General features: G+C 41.5%; 1 protein-coding gene across 3 annotated transcripts in view; it reads right to left on the bottom strand.

Moving 5' to 3' along the window:
• DOCK4 (dedicator of cytokinesis 4) overlaps positions 1-23,703 on the bottom strand; it is a 431,767-nt gene that overhangs the window by 109,988 nt on the left and 298,076 nt on the right. For all 3 annotated transcript variants that reach the window (XM_059396554.1, XM_059396556.1, XM_059396555.1), the window contains exons 22-25: positions 23,061-23,231; positions 18,573-18,765; positions 6,588-6,715; positions 4,086-4,220 (exon numbers count right to left, since the gene is read on the bottom strand). In XM_059396554.1, coding sequence (XP_059252537.1) covers positions 4,086-4,220; positions 6,588-6,715; positions 18,573-18,765; positions 23,061-23,231 — 627 coding nt within the window. The remainder of the gene's footprint in view (positions 1-4,085; positions 4,221-6,587; positions 6,716-18,572; positions 18,766-23,060; positions 23,232-23,703) is intronic.

Genomic DNA, 23,703 nt, shown 5'->3' with positions numbered 1-23,703 from the left:
AGGAACATCCTGCTGGCCCTACCCCCAGTGTCCTCTGCAAACCTGATTTCACTGCCTTCAAGTCTCTTAATTTGCATTGATTATTATACTGTGAAGGCCTAAAGGCCAGGCATACCCCAGAGAGATCTGTCATTGACAACTGCCTCTGGATACAAAGCAGTCTGAAAATGTGTTTTAGTTTCCAACCTCAGGCAGTCCTTATGCACAGCCAACATTTGCTCTGAAGTTTGCTAGGCTATTACCATTTTAAGACTATGTTAGAGCTCCATTGCCAGGAAGCCATTAAAATGTCACCATCAAAATCATAATGAAGGAGAACTTTTTTCTGCTTTGGGGAAGATGGAGTAGATATACTTTTACCTATTCCTCCTGCTATGTACTACTTTACAAACCTCACTAATAGATACAGAACAAACAGAAGAGGAGTCTGAAGGTGGAGAAAAGAAAGCAGTTTGGCCAGGGTCCTTGGGAGCTGAGGAAGGACAAAGTACCACATTCTCTGGGTTTTCTTTCTGCTTTGGGTATCTCACACCTGGAGCTGAAGAAGCTGGCCAGTTACACCAACAATTACACACAACAAAAGTCTACTCTCTTTCGCCAAAAGATCAAGTAAAGGACAGTTATGCAAGACAAAAGTTTTACTGCTCTACTCCAGGTGAAGACCACAAAGGACTTTGGTCTCACCCACACCAAAGGGTGAGCTTAGACTTCCATGCTCACAAAGCTATGTAAGGGGTGCCCTAATATCTTCCCTAGAGAAAGGCAAATCGGGAGCCGGTGCTTTCATGTCCGATGTTGTTAGTGAAGACAATGTGGGGAACACGAAATTCCACCTCTGGCCATCATGAGTTAGCACCCTTCCCCTTCCCCTGCCAAGTGGTATCACATAAAGCCAGCTAAAACAGAAGGCTTAAGTAAGATTCACAGTCTTATAAAAATGTCCAGACTTTAATTAAAAATCACTTATCATACCAAGGACCAGGAAGAGCTTAAATTTAATGAAATATACATGTCAATATAGAGATAATAGAATGTTAGATTATCTGGCACAGTTTCTGCAAAAATTAGCTCAAAATGGCTTGTAGACTGAAATGTAAAATATAAAACTGTTAAAACTTTTAGGAAAAAAAAAACTTAGGAGATAAACTTTAGGATATAGGGCTGGACTAAAGAATTCTTAGACTTGACATCAAAAACATGATCTATGAAAGGAAAAACTGATAAAGTGGTCTTCATCAATAATAAAAACTTTGGCAAAAGACCTTGTTAAGAGGATGAAAAACAAGTTATAGAGAGGAAGAAAATATTTATAACCCACATACTCAATAAAGGACTAGTATCTACAATATATAAAGAACCATGAAAATTCAATGGTAAAAAGCAATTTGGGTAGAAAATGGGAAAAAGACATGAAGAGATGTTCTACCAAAGAGGATATATTGGTGACAAACAAGTATATGAAAGTGTATGTTCGGCATCACTGGTCATTAGGAAAATGCCAACTGAAATCACAGTAAGATATTACTTCCTATGTAACAGAATACACCACCACCCCCAACAACAACAACCAAAAAACCAACAACCCCAAATGCTGAAGAGGGCAGTGAGAAATTGGATCACTCATACACTGTGTACATGAGAATGTAAAGTTATACAGCCACTATGGAATACAGTTCGGCAGTTTCTTAAAAAATTTAAAATGTGGGGTACCTGGGTGGCTCAGTTGGTTGAGCGCTCAGGTCATGATCCTGGAGTCCCGGGGTTGAGTCCCACATTGGGCTCCCTGCTTGGCGGAGAGTCTGCTTCTCCCTCTGACCCTCCTCACTCTCATGCTCGCTCTCTCAGTCTCAATCTCTCTCTCTCAAATAAGCAAATGAAATATAAAACAAAAACTAAAACTAAAACTAAACATGCAGGGACTCCTGGGTGGCTCAGTCAGTTAAGCGTCTGCCTTTAGTTCAGGTCATGATCTCAGGGTCCTGGGACAGAGTATCACGTGGGGCTCCCTGCTCAGTGGAGATCCAGCTTCTCCCTCTGCCCCTCTCCCCGCTTGAGTGTGCTGCACTCTCTCTTTCTCTCAATTAAATAAAATCTTAAAAAAAAAAAAAAAAGCTAAACTAAACTAAACCTGCAACTACCATATAATCCAACAACCACACTCCTAGGAATTTATCCTAGAGAAATCAAGACTTATGCTTACATAAAAACTGGCACAGAAACATTTATAGCAGCTTTGTTCGTAATAGCCAAAATCTGGAAACAACCCAGGTGGTCTTCAATGGGTGATGGTTAAACACACTGTAGTACATCCAAAACATAGAAACTACTGAACAATAAAAAGAATAAGATATATAAATATATAAAACAACTTGGATGAATCTCTAGGGAATTATTCTGAGTTAAAGAAAAAAAGCTTATTACAAAAGGTTATTTACTGTATGATTTCATTTCTGTAACATGCTTGAAAAGACAAAATTATAAAAACAGAGAACAGGTTTGGGATTGTCAGGGTTAAGGAGGAGGTGCAGATGGGAAGGAAGTGGTTTTGACTGTAAACACAACACGGGGGATCCTTGGGGCCACGGAAATATTCTGTGTCTGGACTTATTAATGTTAGTATCCTAGTCTTGATACTGTCCGATAGTTCTGTAAGATTTTTATCATTGTGGAAACTGGGTAATATTGTAATATTTCCTACAACTCTGTAAAAATTCTTACAAGTGCATGTGACTCTATAATTATCACAAAATAACAAGTTTAACTAAAAAAAAAAATGAAAAAACAAAATAAAAAAATTCAACATAAAAAACCCCCAAACCTTCAAATCCATAATGAACCCCAGGAGTGTTAAGCAGCAACAATATGTGTTGAGCATTTACTTTGGACCAAGCATTGCGCTAAAAACACGAAGCCGAACCCATGATGCAGGTACCACTTTCCATGTGAAATGGAGAACTCAAATGCTTGGCTTATCTTTTCTTTTAATGAGGCAATAGAGCTATTACATATATTAGAAAGTTTTCATAGTATCTTTAACTTAGTTGGTCAAAAGAGAGAGTTTAACTTTATTTCCCAAACTCAGAGCTTGGTTTCTTCAGGTTAATCTCAGCTCTAAAAGCAGAGAAAATAAAATTCAGCACAACGTGGCCGTCCTGAAACAGTCAGGAGAACTTGGTAGGAGAGTCAGGGCAGACTTCGTATTTTTTTTTAAGTAGAAATAAAAATTATTTTCATCAGGGGCTGAGCAAACATTCTTAAGACAAAGGTTCTTCTGTGGATGATTTATATTAAGAATGGCAAAAGCTGACATTTTTGTAAATATATGAAAACTATAGCATCTACAGCCATTTTGGATATTTGGAAGAATATTCTTAATCAGATCTAAAAAAAATAAAAACAAAAAAACCATTCTTGGTGAACTGAATGTGAGTTTTAAATATAATCTATCCACCCAATCATCAATCCATCTCTCTCTATAGATACACACACATAAAAATAAAAATACATACACATACATAAACTATCAGATATACTGTTTCTTAATTTCTTTATAAATCATGTTATATAATACTCATAAAATAGTGGAGCTTGAAGGTTACTTAGAAATTACCTTGTCAAACTTTCTCAATTCATACCTAAGGAAACCAAGGCATCCCCAAATTAAGATCCTTACTATCCACAGTGAGAAATCCAGAATTAGAACTCAGGACACCTGACTCCTGTTTCTCTATTTCATTAGTCTCCTCTCCTCAAGCAATTTGGTGGATAAAAAGAGAATGAAAAGTACCAAGAGGACTGGGAACACAGAATCACAGGCTAATTAAATTGAGAAAAGTGAGAACTAATAACAAATTTGGCTTTCTGAAATTAAATATATCTTAATCCAAGATCTTTTAACAAACAGTGTTTCTTATCTTCATTCCCTGGCAAAATGCAAGTTAACTTCGTGTATCTTCGAAATACACAAGGGTCATTCTCCCAGAGCCAGATTTCCCAGTTTCCTATAGCAACCCACCCTCAAAGTGACTGAAGCTTTTACAAGCACAGCTATGCTCTGTTCGGGGCCATTTGCTTTATGCTCTTACAGTGACATCCTGGAACTGGAGCCTCATGGCGGAGCCGGATGGCTGAGGTCGACTGGTGATCTCCAATATGGTTCTCAGCAGGATGTCCAGCAGGCTGGCCACTATCACATCTATTTCCTCCAACACTGATTTCTCCTGAAGGGAAAAAAATAAAAAGCTCAGGAAATGGTGGCTTCATATACATATTAATCTCTCTAGTGGAAAAGAAGGGAAAAACCCCACATTTCCAAACACAGAATCAAAAAATCAGAGGACTAGCGAACTTGACAGAACTGGACCTCACCTACGTCACCTACGTCAATGACCTTCTTTTACAGAAAAGGCACAGAGAAGTTCACAGCTTACCCAAGAGCAGGCTGTGCAGTGGCTGCTGGACACACAAATGAAAGGTGGGGTGACGTCCTGGAAAGCAAACCAGATGCACTAAGAGCATCAGCTATGCATGAACACAGCATGTAATGGGGCCCAGGCAGTTCGCCTCTCTGAGTCGGATTGCTGACGGAAAGCCCCTCCTGATTCCCAATGTTCTTAACTGTCTCGATTTCAGATTGTGCTTACATATCCTCTTCTCATCACTTGAGTTGCAAAGGTCATTTTCCAAAACCCTTTTTAGTGCAAATGACTATTCCCATAAGAATGATTTTTAAAAAACTCTCCATGTAACACGAGCAAACAGCGTGCAGTATAGACGAGCACCATGAGCTCCAGACTGGATCTAAGATCAGTGGCCACGGCGGGCACTGCTTCCCTAAAGCAAAATTGTATCCAAGCCCCCAGGACCTGAGAGAGAAACCCAAACTACTCTGCACTGACTGTATGTTTTAATAGAGTTAGATTCTTATTACACCTGCAAAGACAAAACTCTGTGTCCAAAGGCTCCCTACCAAGACTGCCTCTCCAAAAACAGAACCAGCGGAACAAACAAAAACTTTGTTACAAAGTGGGAGTCTGAACAGCTCTCTGGCCAGGGTTTCATGATAAACTTTCTCACAATTGAAAGAAAACTACCAAGGTTTCTCCTGCAGAGCAGAGTTTCTCTTCTGAATTCCTTAACAGGTAAGTCTAAGGTGACTGCAATTTCCAAACTGAAAGAGACAGGAGAGATTTTTAAAAAGTCTTTTCCACTACTGTTGATAGTTGTTTTCAGTCTTCTGCAGTGAATCCCCTCACTCAGCAGAATTATACAGGAAAGTTTTAAAGCAAAACTAACATTTTCCCTGTCATCACTCTTCTTCCCAGTCCCAGCTCGACTTTGGGGCCTAGGATCTTGGGGATGTGCAAAAATCAGTCCTCCCTCCCTGGGCAGGTCTCTCTTACTACATTTTTTTTTTTTTAAGATTTTATTTATTTATTTGACAGAGAGAGATCACAAGGAGGGGGGGGGGGAGAGAGAGAGAGAGAGAGAGAGAGAGAGAGAGAGGAGGAAGCAGGCTCCCTGCCAAGCAGAGAGCCCGATGTGGGACTCAATCCCAGGACCCTGGGATCATGACCTGAGCCAAAGGCAGAGGCTTAACCCACTGAGCACCGCTCTCTTACTACATTTTCAAACACAGCTTCTGCCCTTTTCCTCTCCAGTACCAACTCTTTTTCCACAGGCATGGGGCCCTCTCTCTGTTCCTTCCACTGGGGTTCCATGCCAGCTCAACACTGAGTGCTTCAGAAGGCGATCATAAGTACGAGGAACAAACATGGGGAGACGGTAGCAGAGTAGTAGCAAGGAGGGAGAGACACGGGACTCCCAACACTGCTCTGGACAAGCTGTCAAAGACGAGTATACGTCAATTCACACCTGTAAACTGCCAGAGCTAGAACAGGACATCCTTTACATGTGAATTTCACATCGGCCGTGAGCCATGAGCCATGGACATGAATACTCAAAGACTTGTCCCCAATTCTAAGGAAGTCTGTGATTTTTCTCTATTTGCCCTGCATTCTATAATGTAACAGCATTGCAGCAAGCATCAGGTATGTGCACAGGAATTCCCAAATCCACAACACTCTAGTGATTACCGTTGGGGCTGAGTAATAACAATAGTGTAAGATACGCTCGGTCTCCCGGGGCTTTCCTCTGTTTCCACAGTTTCTGCAGGGCAGGGTCCGAGAGCCATTCCAAGCTCGGACCACCACCATGCAGCCTTCCACAGACTGGGTCCAAAAAGACTTCACTTCACAGGCAGTAATTTATTCTTGCCACAGAGAATTCAGCATATCAAGATTAAAGATACATGTGGGAGGCTTTGAGAGTTCTGATTTTTTCTCACTGGGTATTCAGTTCTTTCTCGAAATACAAGTTTAGGAAACCCAGGTTATTTGGGGTTATAGCAATCCTACAAGATGAAAAAAAATTATTTCAGAACAAAAGCAAAATGTCCAACCCAGCTGGAAATAAAAGTGAGAATCTCAGAGGGTTACGCTTAGTGAAGTTTCTCTGAGGACTTTGAGCATTTTTATTTCCAAAAGTCATTTGATGGGGACTACATACTCTGACCTGTATTTACTTACTGAGCTATTTTTCTTGATGAGACAAAATACGTTGCTAAGGATACGTGCACACATGATCAGGTCCTTCTGCTCCTGCAGGTGCATGTGGAGGTGATGTAACACGACGGGCAAGAGGATATACCTGGAATCTGGAGAGAGAAGAAACGTTAGCATCACATCTGTGCAGACCCACGCTGACCCCACTCAAATTCTTATCTACTCTTTAATCTAACTGTAATGGTTAAAGGATTAACACATGTCTGTAAATGGTACATGACAGATATTGAAAAACAGCGGTTCCTTTCCCAAATCCATGATTCCTGCACTCAAGAAGCCTTTGATTCTTGTGCTGAAATGGGTTATTTTTTGAATTATTTGTTTTACCTCCCAATATCTACATGGCATGCTTGATTTTTCATTGAGATTGACCATCTACTGACTTCTTACTACAGTAGAGTTAGCCTCTTTTCTTCTTCCCAGTCTCAAAAAAAAAAAAAAAAAATCCTATCACAATTTCTGGCTAAAGCAACATTTTGCATTTGCTACCATTATAATTTCCAATGCTTTGCACATGACCCCATTTTTGTTTTGCTTTGGTTTCTCTCTCTTTGAAAGTTTTCAGGAAGTTATCCCTGATAATTCAAAATTCTCTAATTGTTTGCCTTGCCTTGGCCCTTGAAATCTATAAACTCATGTCCTTCAGCTCTGGGAACTTGGCTTGAAATACTTGTACGATTATTTCCTTCTCTCTAGTTTTTCTGTCCTCTGTCTGAAATTCTGACTACATTTATATCATGAATGTCTTAAACCATCTTCTTGAGCATTTTTTCATCCTTTTGTCCAAATTCCTAATCTTCTAACTCTTCAACTTTCTTATTCCTGCTCTCGTTTATTTAATCTCCAAGAGTTCTTTCTTATGTCCAAGGCTGGTGTCACAGGTGTGTGCTCACACAGGTGCCTGTGCTCAGAACAGCCCCACACCTGGTTTCATGCTCTGTGCTCCCAGCATGAAATTCCTAATAATTTTCAAAGAAGAGGTGTTGTATTTTCATTATGCAGACACTCCTGTTTATTTCTCTGAGTGATATCCTTTTATAGCATGTTTCATGGATTTTCTCTCTCTGAGTTAGTCAGAGACAATTCTGTTATTTATTTATCTCCTCAAACGATCGTTTTCTTTCAAGTTCTTTTTTCTGTTTCTGCATTTTGGCCTCTGCTTTCACATTAAAGGTATTTCTACAAGTATCTGATGATTGTTGGTTGTCTGTCTTTATAAGCAAGGCACCAAAATGCTAACTGGGGCCGGGGGGGGAACCACAACTGTGTGCCTGTTGGCAAGCTTGTATACTGGGGAAGCTTCACAGCAGGGTGGGAAGGCATCCAGATGTTTCATCAGGGGACCCCCAAATTTCAGAATCTGATATGTCTTTTCTTGGTCTGGTCAGTTTCTCTACAGAGGAATCTGATAATCTCCTCTATGGGGGAGCACAAAACCATCATCTTTTAGTCATTTGAAATCAAGAAAGGAAGGGGCCGGTAGGGGTCTCTCTGTTTAACAGCGATAGGGTGTGGTGATTCAGTCTCAAATTTAGAGTGGCTGATCTCTTGAATCTAGGCATACCTCATTCACTTCCTTCAGATAGTGAATTTAACCATTTTTGGCTGAACTAGAGAAGGGGACAGGGGCAGGGTGCTAACTCTTCTAAGAATTTTTCTTATCCAATTTTTGTATTTCTAGCCCCCTTAATCTTCAGATCCCTAGTATTTTCTGTTTATTTTTCGTATTTTTAAAAAAACTTATTTATCTTTTTTTAGTAATCTCTGCATCCAAAGTGGCGCTTGAACTCACCACCTTAAGATCAAAAGTCACATGCTCTTCCAACAGAGGCAGCCAGGTGCCCCTGGCAAACTGGTATCTTTCATTCCTGATCCTTTCTGAAGTCGCCCTGAGCTGTCTGCAGTTCGGTGGAGTAAACTAGTTTGTTCCTTGACTCTACCCCAACTCCATACACCTGTGTGGGTCAGCCTTCTCTTGTCTGCTGTCAGCTACCACTCAACTTGGTAAAATAATGTTGGTATTTATGTGTTATCTCCTCTCCCATGCTCCTAAACTTGTGAGACTACACATTTTTTTAAAAAAATTCCTTTACCAATCATAGATTCAAAAATGCTTTTTACAACTTTAGCCAATCAATTCTAGCAACACGGAAAATATGTAGTACTTCACGACCAGACAGGCTTATCTTAAAAGCAAGGTTTGCTGAACATCTGAAAATCGTACTTGCACATACTCTCATCAGGGGAGAAAGATAAACAGCAGATTCTTGTTATTCATGCTAGGTAAGTTCTAAGAAGTCACTGGGGACAATGAAACAGCAAATAATATATCATAGATAAAATACACAGACCACATAGATAAAAAATATTATATCTTAAAAACAACTCATCCAGTCATATTCAATTTTCTTTATATTACAAAAGAGAAAAAAAAAAGGTTCAGAAGCCTTAAGTGATTTGCCTGAGGCTAGCCCAGTAAGGGGGGGCCATGGGTGGGATTCAAACTATCCTGTGGCCCCAGAGCTGGAGCTTCTCGCATTGGGCTGCACTGCCCCCTGCTGCTCCATCCTCCAGTTACCCTGCGTGAGAGTGGAAAGGAAGGCAGAGCGCCGCCTGTTCCATCTCAGCCGAGAATGCATGCATCCTGCTACTCCCAAGTTTTCACTGCTCTGTGCATGGCCACGAATGAACATGAGAGTGTCACAAGTATGATTTTGAGGTTACAAACACATTTTAGTCCCTGAATCCATCAACAGTGAATTTTGATCGTACAAGTATCATTCCTCCATTACTGGAAGTCTTACATTTATCCCTACTTTGTCATTAAATAGGTATTTGAAACAGAGAGGTAACGGACTCATGCAGTATTTATTTCAATCTTTTGGAAAAGTAACAAGTAATGATGCTTATTGTCCTGAGTGTTTTCTCTTCACCAGGATGTCATGAACACAAAAGCATTGTCTATTATGTGCCCCAAATGGTCATATTATTTGTGGATGTGCCCACTTGCAAATGCAAATTCCCTGATCCACATGGCTTTTAAAAAAATGTCAAGGGGGGTGCCTGGGTGGCTCAGTGGGTTAGTCTCTGCCTTCAGCTCAGGTCATGATCCCAGGGTCCTGGGATCGAGCCCCACATCGGGCTCTCTGATCAGCAGGGAACCTGCTTCCTCCTCTCTCTCTGCCTGCTTCTCTGCCTACTTGTGATCTCTGTCTATCAAATAAATAAAATCTTTAAAAAAATAATAAAGATAAAAATAAAAAGATGTCAACAGTGCAACAATTTAGAGAGATTATTCTTAATTTATTAAAACTCATGTATCTTATAAATAGTTGCATAAATTATAATTTAACTTGACTCACTCAAGAAAAAATGGACGGCTTAAATAATACTATACTCAGTAAAGAAATTGAACTTGTAGTTAAGAACCTTTCCATAAGAAAAATGCCATGCACAGGTGACTTCTATGAATTCTATGAAGCATTTATGGAAGAAATCACCACAAGTCTACAAAAATTCTCCCAGAAAATAGAACAGAGAACACAACTAACTCTTTTTATAAGGCCAGCGTTATTGATGTCAAAATTAGCCCAGAGGTATTACAAGACAAGAAAACTATAGATTGCTATCTCTCATGAACACAGATGCAAAAATCCTTGTAAAATTTGAGCAAAATGAATCTAGTTATATATATATATATATATATGATAAAAAGAGTTTATCATGAAGGCAAGTTTGGTATAACATCTGAAAATCAATCAATATTAATTCACCATATTAACAGATGTAGAAAATAATGTGCAAAATTCAGCATTCACGAAAAAAACCTGTCAGGACGCTAATAATAGAAGGTATTTTTCCCAAATTGATAATGAGCATTAAGGAAATGCCTACCTTTATTTTGATTTTTAAAAAAAAATTTAAAATTTTATTTATTTGAGAGAGGGAGAGAGCACGAATTGGTGGGAGGGGGGTTGGTAGGACGAGCGAGAAAGACAGACAGACAGACTCCCTAATGAGCAGAGTGCCTGACTTGATCCCAGGATCCTGGGATCACGACCTAAGATGAAGACAGACGCTTAACTGACTGAACCACCCAGGTGCACCTGAAATGCCTACCTTTAGCTAACACAATACTTAAGAGTGAAAGATTGAATGTTTTCTGTTTAAGATAAAAATGAAGGCAAGGATGGTCAACCTCACCAATCAATTCAACATTGTAGGAGACTCCTAGCCAGTATAAGATACTTGCATAGGTAAAAGAATATATAATTCTGTACCCTAATAAAAATCATAGGGAATGCGGGGCGCCTGGGTGGCTCAGTGGGTTAAGCCGCTGCCTTTGGCTCAAGTTATGATCTCAGGGTCCTGGGATCTAGCCCCGCATTGGACTCTCTGCTCAGTAGGGAGCCTGCTTCCTCCTCTCTCTCTGCCTGCTTGTGATCTCTCTCTGTCAAATAAATAAATAAAATCTTTAAAAAAAAATCATAGGGAATGCAAAATATTCACAACTGGGAAAGTGCCATCATCAGGGTTTGCATGGTTTCTCTTATTGGTTTATCAACACAAGGCGTTTTGGCCTTAGGTTTACCACTAAAACAAACCACACAAGGCACAGGCATTCTTCACTTTGGGCAACACAGAACATTAAAATCCAAACTTGTGAAATAATTCATTGCAGGGTTCCTTGAAATGGTAAGCCTGACCAGGAAACTTAAATACTCATTTATAAATCAATTACTTGACAAAAAGAACCAAGGAAAAGAATCTAAAAAATGACAAGACAGGAGTCACTGCCTGGTGATGATTAATTAGGAAGGAAGATAAAGCTCATCTGATACGTTCCTGCAGCCAGCAGAATTTGATCTCTAAAAATTTAATTTGCAACCAACTGTTAAGAGAATAGCTACTGCAAAAAAGGGAGTAAGGTAGACAAATAATTCGTGTGTGGTGTGCATAAAAAGAAATGTATGACTACCTAAACAGATTTGCTTTTTCCCCATTACCAGGGCAATGTCAGCCAATGCAAATGATACAATCGGTGGGTAAATGCCAAACAAGCTGACTGGTTAAAATGCTAATTCTTACCTTTAAAAGGAAACACCTGGACTCATCAAGCAAGACCAAAGAAGAAAAAACCCACAACTGAACACACACTAACTTTCCACATACATTTAACAATAGAATCCGTTAGGCAGTTTGTCCTTGAAAGGGTCAACACACCCCACACCCCACATCTCAGATGAAGCTCACTGTTTTATGCATCTCATTGAGTGTATAAAGGAGTGACTCTCATTTACTTTTCATTTCGCCTGTATCCACTTGAGTGGTAAAGCCCGCTCCCCTGAGTAACTCTCAGGGGGGTGTGGGGCTGGGAAGGAGGAGAAGCAGCTGTGAAAAGCTGGTTGATTTCCTGCTTGAGGTTAATTCTGAAGGAAGTCACAAACTGGTCTTTACCTCCTGTACCAGCAGAGGCTTAGACATGGAACCTGGATGTCAGCATCTGTCCATACAGGAGCAGGGTCAAGGAGAACTGAACTGCCAGGAACGGTTGCCGGTCTCTCCCCACACTGGGGTGCGGCATGGGCTGGACACAAGCCAGGCAGCCCCGGCCGGGGGTGGGGGGTAAATAATAAAGGAGGTGGGCAGCAATCAGGCCCAGGCACAGCGGAACACCTGAATTCAGAGCTAGGTTGGGCCTTGGTGATCAAAGCCACCAGTAACCTCAATGCCAATGTCACAGACAACAAAACCTGCAAACGAGCCTTTCATACACTGGAGGACAGACAACACTCAGAACGGCAAGACAGCACACAATGCAGGGGCTCTGTTCTCACATAGACAATGTCAGGACCACAGAGGGAAACGACAGGAGAGGCCGAAAGATGATCTCTGAGCCGATTTCATCCTACCCTGGAGGCCTCGACCACGGGGCACCCTTCCTAAAGCAAACTAGATGCCATGACCACTTGGTTCCTTTTATCCACCGTGCTCTGCTTCTGGTCTGGGCCGTTCCACTGCCCAAGCTGTTCTGTTGTCCTATTCATGCGCACCCTTTTCCAATAAGATTTTTTTTTTTTAAAGATTTATTTATTTATTTATTTGACAGACAGAGATCACAAGCAGGCAGAGAGGCAGGCAGAGAGGGAGGCAGAGAGGGAGGGGGAGGCAGGCTCCCCGCTGAGCAGAGAGCCCGATGCGGGGCTCGATCCCAGGACCCTGGGATCATGACCTGAGCCAAAGGCAGAGGCTTAACCCACTGAGCCACTCAGGAACCCTTCCAGTAAGATTTCTTTTTATATACACATCACTGAATTAGCACCTATTGGTGCTCGGCCCTGATCCTTAATGTGTGACCCACTATGTAGTCTTCATTCGCGAAACCTCTATGGAACATGCACCGGGCACAGTTCTGGAAGCTGGAGAGAATCACTGTGATCAGGACCGATAAAGTCCCAGCCCTCGGAGGTTTTCCTTCTGGAGCAAGGGTTGGAGACAGACTCGAAACGACTAAAACCCAATTCTTTATACAGTTTCAGCTGCGTCAGGTGTTCCAAGAAGCAAAAAGCAATATGAGCACGAGAGAGAGATCTGAGCATGCACGGCAGAGAGGAGAGGCCTGAGAAAATGAGAGTTGAACTGAGCCCAGCAAGGTGAACGGGGATCACTTGGGATCGGAGAGGAGCAGGAGAGCACGGGTTCAAGCAGAAGTGGAGCATTAAGAGACGGGTCCAGGCAGGTGGGCAGGGTGATGTCACGGGGCCCGAGAGATCAGTTCTCTTCTGTGTCCTCAAAAGAGAGCACAACCAGGGGATGTGAGCGAGGTTGCTGGGAGCAACATGGTCTGGTGTGAGTTTCCGTTAGGGAACTCTGGCTATGCAGACGGTTGGGAGAGGGAGGTGAGGATGGCCATGCCCAAGGGAGAGCAGACAACGCAACAGTGTGGAACGGACCTGTGGCAGGCTGGGGGCAGGGGGCCCGGCACATGTGAGAGGGTGTGGAGGCCCAAGAGCATCTCAGGAGAGGCGGAGATAAAGGGCAGAGGGAGAAGGTTACAGATGTGAGAGTGGTGTCAGGGCACGGGCCACAAACTCAGGTGAAGTAGGTGGGATGAACCCCGAGTCGCATTCAGGTCTCCTTGCTACACAGCACCTTCTTCCCTTCCCAGATCACAACAGCTGCACCTTATCAGTCTAATTCCCTGCTCAAAGTCAGCTTTCATGGTAGACTAGCAGCAGACTGAGGGCAAGAACTGGCTGTTTCCCTTGCTATAAACATCTCTAACATCACATCTGGTGTGGGTTCCACCCACAATACACATTTGCTGAATGAATGAATGACAGCACGAGTCCACTGGATACGAGGGGCAGCTGAAACAGAGAGCTCTGTGTCTTCATGTATCAATGCAGCTAAAATGGGAAGACAACAGGACACACACACTCTCTGGGTCTGGCCTACAGTGACTCCCTCTGCGGGTCCTCGCCCAAGCCGCCAGGGGAATGCCCCTACTCGCAATCCTCCACGGCAAGGAGTGCAGCTGTTCATGGAAATGAAACCAAGACACACATCCCAGGCCCGGTTTCCCCTGAACATCAGCACCAGTGTGGATGATGAAGTGTAAGAAATGAGAAGACATGGCTTTCAACTGTTCCCCAGTAGTGTGCTTGCACATGCCAATCAGTATTGAAAAGTTTAGGGAAAAAAAAAAGATAAGGAAACAGTTTAAATTTGGGCCTTGATGTTTACATGTATTTTCAAACAGATAAAACTTAGGCTCAACTATGATTTTGGTGATGCTTCCTCCTCAATCTCTATACCTCAGCTCAGCTCCTTCTGCCACTGCCAAATTGGTCTTCTCCAAAATTTAGACCTTTTCGTGGCCCTCAGGAAATAGGAAGAGTAGAATTGTGAGGAGACAGTGAAAATGAGTTGTTCAATTTTTACACTTTAAATAGGTCTGCCTGGACCCCAGATGACTTAGACATCAAATACTGATCTATATAGATTTCAAATCTTAGTGCTAGCCTTCAGGTTTGACCAGATGCCCTAAACTCTGACCTTGGGGTGTGACTGGAAGTGGGGGGGGGGCGGGCGGGGGGGTGTGACTGGAAGTTGGAGGGGGGAGTTGGTGGGGGTGACTGGAGGCGGGGGGTGGTTGGCGGGGGTGGGTAATTCTGCCTAGCTGTGGAATGGCTCCAGCCCTGAAGTTGCCCACGGATCCTCAACTCAACTTGGCCTGAATCTTCCTATGATTTTTGTCATTCCCTTCTTTAGTGCTGACTATATGTGTCCCTCTGTTTTTTCTTTGTATTAATTTCTAACCTGAGCTCAACCAGAAGTATTCTATAGTCATGCTAGTTTCTATGCATGCTTCCTCTGTTTGTTTGTTTGTTTGTTTTTTCCTCTGGTTTTTTTGTTTTGTTTTGTTTTTTTATGCATCAACCTGACTGTGCCATGGGATACCTGGATATTTGTTTAAACATTATCCTGGGCATGTCTGTGAGTGCATATCTGGATGAGATTCACATTGGAATTGGAAGCTCGAGTAAAGCAGGTTGCCCTCCTCAGCATGGGTGGGTCTCATCCAATGCACTCAAGGGCTGAATAGAACCAAAGGAGACAAAATGGAGAATTTGCTCTTTCTGCCTGTCTTTGAGCAGAGACTTCAGTCTTCTCCTGCCTTAGACCTGGACTGGAACTTCCACCATGGGCTCTCTCAGGTCTGCAACTGACCAGCTATAGTTTCTCAGCCTCCGTCATCATTTGAGCTCAATCCTTATATGAAACCTTGTACACGTGTACATGTACACACACACACACACACACACACAGTCACCCATACGGGGTCTGTTCCTCTGGAGAACTCTATCAGAATTCAAGCACATAGACAACCATTAGAACGATTTGTCTTTCCTGGGGAGCTTATAACATCTAGGCTTTTTTTCTAAATGTTTTGAAATGTATTTTCTTAAAAACGTGGGCCAACTGTACTCTGTATGCCTCTCTCTGGATAATACCAACTCTCAGGAAATAAGGTCACTTTCTCAGATTCTTCTCACTTCGATCCCACCAACCATTTCTTTGCTGATCAGACTTAAGCTCAAAGTAGCAACTGTCTTCCCCATAGTCTATGTTCTGAGAAAGAAATACTCTCAAAAACGAAGTATTTGGTCTTTGACTGATGATATATGTAGTTGATACCTGGTAATGTCCTTATCTCTACTTTATCTTGTCCTATTTTAGATTTATAATCTTATGTCAGGAAAGTGTCATTGATAACATCCTTCTAACTAAGATGTACATACTCACACAAGCATAGCGCTTGAAATCTCATTTTTAAAACTTTTAATCCATAAATAAAACTTATAGATTTTTAAGTGTTTTTTTTACCTCCTTATCTACAGGTGAGCCATCACAAGCTTTTGAGTCTGTCTGTTTTACCCATATGCAGCAGACAGAATAATCATCTCCGGAAGATGTCCATGCTTTAATTCCCAGAACCTGGGAACAGCTAAGGGCAATACAGATGCTACAGAAGTGATTAAATTAAGGGTCTTGATTATCCTGGATTATCTGGATGGACCCAATATAAACACAGGGGTCCTTGAAGGTGAAAGAAGCAGAGAGTCAGAGTCAGAGAGAGATCTTGTGATGCTTCACTGCAGGCTTTGAAGACAGAGGAAGGGGCCAAAAGCTAAGGAATGCAAGTGGCCCCTACAAACTATATAAGGCAAGAAAACAGATCCTTCCTAGACCCTCCACAAAGGAATACAGCTCTGCGGACACCTTAATCCCCTTCATTTTTGCCCAGGGAGAAGGATTTTGGATTTTTCCCTGCAGAAATGTAAGATACAAAGTTTATGTTGTTTTAAACCATTACGTTTGTAGTAGTCATTACAGTACCAATAGAAAACTAACACCAAGTACCTGGTCTGGACCTCTATCCCCTATACTTTGCACCCCTGCCTCCTAATCCTGGGGGAGGCCCTGATCACTGAAGAAGAACTCCTATGCCTCTGAGGAGCAGAGTTCACAAAACTACTGCAAGAAACAGCTTTTCTCCAAGAGGAGATGTTTCCCTCGGGAAAAATTAGAAGGTTTGAAATTTCTTTTATTTCCTGAAATATAATCTCAGGTGAAAAAAAACCCACAGAAACAAATAGTCCATCTATAGGAGAAAAAATAAATTAACCAAGATAAATTCATTCAGAATGGAATATCATCCATTAAAAAAAAAAAAAAAAGAATGAAAGGATGAACTAGAGATGTATCTCACAGCTTGGATAAATAGAAAAGTCTATTAGTCAAAAATAAGCACTCTATGGAATGACATACAACATAATGTCATCATACCAAGATTAAAGATGAAAAATATTTGAAAAGATAAGAAAAAGATATATTTTTATAGATTTGTAATAAAGGCAGAGAAAATACAAACAGCAATCTCTGATAGTGGGAATTTCTCTGAAGTAAGTCAGTAAATGCAGGAGAGCCTAAATATCTCTAGCAACTGATTTCTTAATAAAAGATCTAAAGCAAATACTCGATACTACTGAGATTTATTAATGATTTACTATCTTACACCCCATTCTTGTCTGTATGTTTAAAATGTTTTACAATAAAATAATATAAAAAAAGCTTTTTAAAAATTATATTTAAAACCTTATTTCAAAAATATACACACATATGCATTCATGTGGAAAGAGAATTCTCAAGAGAGTCAATTTTTAGAAGTTTATTTAGTGAGAGTGATAGAAACTTCTTAAAATAAGCTAGAAAATGAGGCTAATATTTTATTTCAAGAAAAACTAGAAGAAAAAGGCAGTGGGATTTAATAACAGGTATTATGACAAAACCAATTCAGTAACTGGTCATGTACTAGTATAAAATAAAAATTGAGGGCGCCTGGGTGGCTCAGTGGGTTAAGCCACTGCCTTCGGCTCAGGTCATGATCCCAGGGTCCTGGGATCGAGTCCCGCTTCGGGCTCTCTGCTCAGCAGGGAGCCTGCTTCCCTTCCTCTCTCTCTGCCTGCCTCTCTGCCTACTTGTGATCTCTCTCTGTAAAATGGATAAATAAAATCTTAAAAAAAAATAAATAAAATTAAATTAAAAATGACAATACATCAAAACTTTCACTCAGTTTCAGAACACAAATCGATGGAAACATTTTAAGAACAAAGAGACAAATAAGGATCATATCAGGTCCCTGTAAGCCTCTCTGAAAGAAAAGGTTAAACTCTGTTGAATAAAAAAAATAAAATCGAGGTGGCTCAGTTGGTTGAATGTCTGCCTCTGGCTCAGGTCATGATGCCAAGGTCCTGGGATTGAGCTCTGAAAGGGTCCCTGCTCAGAGGGGGAGTCTGCTTTTCCCTCTGCCCCTCACCTCTGCTCGTGCTCTTTCTCACTATACCCTTTCTCCAATAAATAAATAAAAATCTTTTTTTAAAAAGATTTTATTTATTAGAGAGAGAGAGAGAGAGAGAGAGAGAAAGGAAACACAAGCAGGAGAGAGAGAGAGGGAGAAGCAGGCTTCCTTGCTGAGCAGGGAGCCCAATGTGGGGCTCGATCCTAGGACCCTGGGATCATGACCTGAGCCGAAGGCTGACGCTTAACAGCTGAGCCACCCAGGTGCCCCAGTAAATAAAATCTTAAAAAAAAATAAAATAAAATAAAACCTGTAACAAGAAAATAAGCATGCCTGACATCACCACCAGTTTATGATCAGAATCAATTCAATCAGGGTTTTCATTCTTTCTAGAAATAAAGCTTTGACAGCCATGCTGCTATATTTGGCCACTTAATACATTTATTCTGCTATCCAAACACACAATGCTTTTGAGAAAGGAATTTTCTGCTTCCTCTTTCTAATTGCTTCTGCTGACCTATGATTACCAGGGGTAAGCAATGGCTTTTCAGAACATGTTTCATTCACGAGACTCACCACCTTACCTGGATTGGTATACAGCTGGCTCTCCACGGTTTTGCCGATGCACTGCAGCTTCACGGCCTGTAGGGAGTCATCCACATGCACGATGGTCGGCAGACTGCCCAGGGTGTCCTGTACCAAGTTGGCCACTTCCCTGACATCAAAGAGTTTCAGCAGCTCGGAGTACACAGCTGGGAAGGAGCTCAGAAACACAGCCTTGAAAGGAAGAGATTTAAATCAACTCCAAGATATGCCCCAAGAAATTTGCTGTAAAATGTCAATGAGTTTAAGACTGTGACAAATAATTTTGAATGATTAAAAAAATGAAGTAAGATGGTTCCAGTACCTAAAAGTAAAAGGCTGCAATTAAAAAAAAAAAAAAAAAAAGCCATGTTTTAAAATGTGCAAGGGTGCCATATAATAAAACTGGGAAATTCTGGAAAATCACTGACATTAGCAAAAGGATTGGCAAAAAATCGCACAAAATCAGCAAAATGCAGCATGATCAAATAGAAAGAATGCTCAACCATGGCCGGGAATGCCATCACTTATATTTCCTTTCTTTTTAGAGGTTTCTCAAGTGCTCATCTAAATCTCATTTACCTTGAAGAAACCAAACATGTTGATTCCCGAAAGCACTGAACTTATGGTTAAAGAAAAAAAAAAAAAAAAAAGACAGAGAACCAGAAGACCTAGATTTTATGTACTACTGGCTTGGCCTCTAATCAACTCTGTGACCTTGGACAAGTCACTTTAGCTCCTTGGGTTTCAGTTTTATCACCTGTAAGATCAAAAGTTCACTATAACAAACCTTTAGGTTGCTTTGAGATTTACTACAACCCCAGAACTGTGTGTACTAGGAATAATATTCTTTATGTAAGTGAAGAAGCTTGCTAACCACTTTTTCAGGGAAAAAAAGTGCTAGTATCAAATCCTAAGGGACACAAATTGGGCTAGGATGGTACATCAAAACAAACCCTGTCTTTTGAATTCCACAGAAGGAGAGCAATGGAAGGAAGCGTCAACCAGCTTCCGGTCTATCAAGCCAGGGGGAAGGAGGCACATGTTTCTAATATGCTAATATTCAAGTGTTAGCTGGCTTACCGATGAGATCTGACACCAGCAAAAAGTAGGTCGAGTCTACATGTGCTGATGATTCAAATACAGAGTCAAATTCAAATTCATGGGTTTTGGCATTTATCTGTACAGCAGCAGCAGAAATATTTGCAAGAGCCAAGACCCGTTTTTGACGCCAGAACCATCGAAATGCTTCAGGGGCTGCAGTCAACGGCTACGTTCTCCTTGACTCTTAAACAGTAGAGGTTTACTCGGATGCATTTAAAATTAATAACTTGGTATTCTCTGTTAAAGACTATATTTATATAACCTTCATTTCGCTCTACAAAGAGCTGAGTCATACAGATGAAGTTAAAGAAATAAGATACAATCAAATGAGCCCAGCCTTCTGATTACTGAAAAGTCAACTACATTGATATTCCTCAGGAATCTTTTCATTTATGTTACTTCTTTATTTATAGCTCTTTACTTCAAAAACGGATCTGAATGTGACTGCAGTGAAGATATGTGTATTAAAAAGTATACAGGCACAAGCACCTTGTGATAAGGACAGAAAGATAGTTGTATCAAGATATCTAAGCTAAGGATTTTTATTGCAAATAGGAAGAAAAGCCCAATTTTATTTTGACCTTCTTGGTAGCCAAGACAAATAGAGAAAGATAATTATTAGGAATTTGGGGCAGGGTGGTACATTCCTCTTCTGCTCTTAGGGATCCAGGGAAGGGATCTGTCCGTGGAAGGGGGAAACCAAGAGCCACAGCTCCAACCCCTGACTGGGATGGCAGTCCTGTTGGGGCCGGGCTCCCAGAGACAGAGTCATTAGTGAGCCAGGGTTAGGGCAGGAAGACTAAATGAGCATGCCGGAGGGGTGAGGATGGCCTGAGCTGTGGGGTGCTATAAATTGATCGAACAGGAAGGCTTTCTGGGATGGCTGCTCTGCCTCCAGAAGACAACATTTGCCCTGGGTCAGAGCCCACAATGAAAAAATATAAAAGAGAGCAAGGAAACTGGATTTTGGACTCAGACCAGTGGATATCTCTCGCTCTGGACATGCAGAATCCTAAGATGACCCCAAGATCTTTTCTCCTCAGTATTGTCCCTGTGATTAAGTTATGTTACATGGAAAAAAGGATTTTGCCGGTTTAATGAAGGTTACTAATGAGCTGTTCTTAAAAAATATGGAAATTTGGGGCACCTGGGTGGCTCAGTGGGTTGAGCCTCTGCCTTCTGTTTGGGTCATGGCCATGGGGCCCTGGGATGGAGCCCTGCATTGGGCTCTCTGCTCGGTGGGGAGCCTGTTTCCCCCCTCTTTCTGCCTGCCTCTCTGCCTGCTTGTGATCTCTCTCTGTCAAATAAATAAATAAATAAAATCTTTAAAAAAAAATATGTAGATTGTCCATATGGACCTGACCTAATGACATGACCCTGATCCTTTAAAGCAGAAGTTTTCTCTAGCTCATGGTGGGAGGATTCAGAGAGATCTGAAGCATGAGAAGGACTGGACATACTGTTGCTGGTTTTGAGGATGGAGGGGCCACAAGCCAAGGAATGCAAATGGGCTCTAGGAGCTGAGAACACCCCTCCTCTCCTCCAACCCCTTGCTGATAAGCCGCAAGGAAATAGGAATCTCATTCTTATAAACACTTGGGAGATTCTGAAAGTAAATTCTTCCCCAGAATCTCTGAAGAAGCCATCGAGGCCAACACCTTGATTTTGGCTGTAGGAGACCGTAAATAAAAAATCCAATTAACCCTTCTTATCTACAGAATTGTGACTAAGTGGATGTTATTTAAAGCCATTAAGCACTTGGTTACTTGTCACGCAGCAGTAGAAAATCTCCGAAAAGAGAGCCATGAAGGTGTGAGGTCAAAAGGGCACTTGGAATAAAAAAAAGCTCTAGAGTATTCCCCTTTCTCCCAAAACACAGAGGGAGGACACAGTCCTCTTTGCTTAATAAAGAAAACTAACCACTTCGTCATTTTCTATGAATTCTCTTAGCATCAGCCTAAAAGAAAATGATCACATCACATGTGCCTGGGTCATCTCAGGGCAACTGCTAAGAGACAGTGGAAACATAACGAAGGAAGAAGATTATTTCCCTAACTTTATAGAAGGGAAAAGACCTCTTGAGTCCCTAGGAAGGCGTGTCACTGAAAAACCATGACTTCAACTTACTCTTAAAAGTAAGAGAGTATTTTTTCAGATGTGAATTTAAAAAGTTTTGTCCCTATTAACCAGTAAAGGTTTAAGATAAAAAAATCTCAACTACAGTAGCTTTCATCAAAGTAGTGAGTTTCTGAGACTTCTGATCTAAAGGAATACTTGATTAGCTTGTTGGATTATCTTTTTAAAGTATCAACTGCTGAAAGTCGTGTTTGGCTAGTGGGCAAGTTGACTTTGAGGTATCTGGCAAGTTCCTCAAGCGTGGGGATTGTGCTATTGGCAACAGAGGTCAAAATGTCATTAAAAGGGCCTGTACTGTATCCTTGCCCATGTGTAAGAATTAGTTTATGTGTATAAAGAAGAGACCAACCAGAACAGGCACCACAAGTCAGAAAAAAGCACAGCACTGTCGTTAGAGGGTTGGTACATTTCTGGTTTTTCCCCATTACATGTAATGCTTTCCAAATGTCAAATGGCACAAGTTAACATGTTATTCCAAGGGATCTAGTTAGTTTTGTCTTCTAATCTCCCATTTCCCCTGCTAATTCTCAGTGATGATAAATCTCTAGTCTCCAGGGGATGGCAGCAAAGAGGCTGCTTCTCCATCTGAGAGGTTTTTAACCAAGTCTTTAGAACTAAAAGTGTATCAGAAGGATTAAGAAAATGTAGAGTAAGGTATTGAGAATGATTGCTCAGCACGCGTTCAAAGCCATGCTACTTGGAAAGTGGATAAACCCTGTCCTTAAACAAAACCCGTGGAGCTTCTCCAAGTAATAGCATTTGGCAACAGCGGCCCAGCACTGGTCAAGTAAGATCATAGCCAGGACGTTTAGGGTCAAGATATATAAAACAAAACAACATGCCACTTTAGCCAAGTCCCATACAGTGAGTCTCAAGTGGACAGATTAAAATGCGGTGCAAGGCTTGGGGTAAAGAACGGTAACAAGTCGGCTCCAGGAAGCTTCCTTCCTCAAGGCGGATGGTGACGCCGTGTCCACACACCAGCTCTTGTTTTGGGAACTGAAATCCAGGCTGCTGCAGACCAACAGTCTCCCCACAAACAGTGAGAGCAGCTGGAGGAAAGGCAACCTAACTTCTGCTGTGCTGCTGCTCGGAAGCTAGGAGACCTTTTTAAAATCTGCAAAGTTGCTCGCACTCCGTATATCAACAGGAGAGATGGATTGCTCATGAGGAAAACATCCTGCTGCTATGTAAACACGAATAAATGGGACTCGTTTTTGCTTTCCCAAGTAGAGATGAAAAAACATTACCTGTGATTGAGATAAGGCTCCCGACCCTTTGCTTTCTTGAGAAAGGAAGAAACGGACGGACATAAGGAGCTCCTGAATGCAGCAGCGAAATTCCTCTTCGTTTTGTCCACCGGTGGCGAGGGAAAAGAGCCTTCGAGACTGCACTATGTACTTAAATATATACTCTTGTGCCTGAAAGTGAAATATTTAAAAAAATTAGTCTCAAAGGAAAGCAAGAGGATTTAACAATGACACAGCATAAAAACCATGGGACAACATCAGAAATTTAAATTATTGATTTAAACACTAAGATCCACGGGAGATTTTTGAACAGAATTTACTTGTGGGGGAAGTGCCATTTTTCTCTGATGCTAATGAGAGAAAATGTATAGCTAATTTGAAAATTCTTTCTAATTCTCAAGAAGTAGGAGCCTGAGATGCTTTCAATCGTCAGGTGGTTTTTAAAATGTAGTTAACAGGGGTGCCTGGGTGGCTCAGTGGGTTAAGCCTCTGCCTTCAGCTCAGGTCATGATCTCAGGGTCCTGGGATCAAGCCCCACGTTGGGCTCAATGCTCGGCAGGGGCCTGCTTCCTCCTCTCTCTCTCTCGCTCTGCCTGCCTCTCTGCCTACTTGTGATCTCTCTCTGTCAAATAAATGAATAAAA

The sequence above is a fragment of the Mustela nigripes genome, chromosome 4 (assembly GCF_022355385.1).
Source record: "Mustela nigripes isolate SB6536 chromosome 4, MUSNIG.SB6536, whole genome shotgun sequence".
Classification (NCBI taxonomy): domain Eukaryota; kingdom Metazoa; phylum Chordata; class Mammalia; order Carnivora; family Mustelidae; genus Mustela; species Mustela nigripes.
Note: the sequence above shows the minus strand (reverse complement) of the source record. Positions and strands in the feature narration are given on the sequence as shown.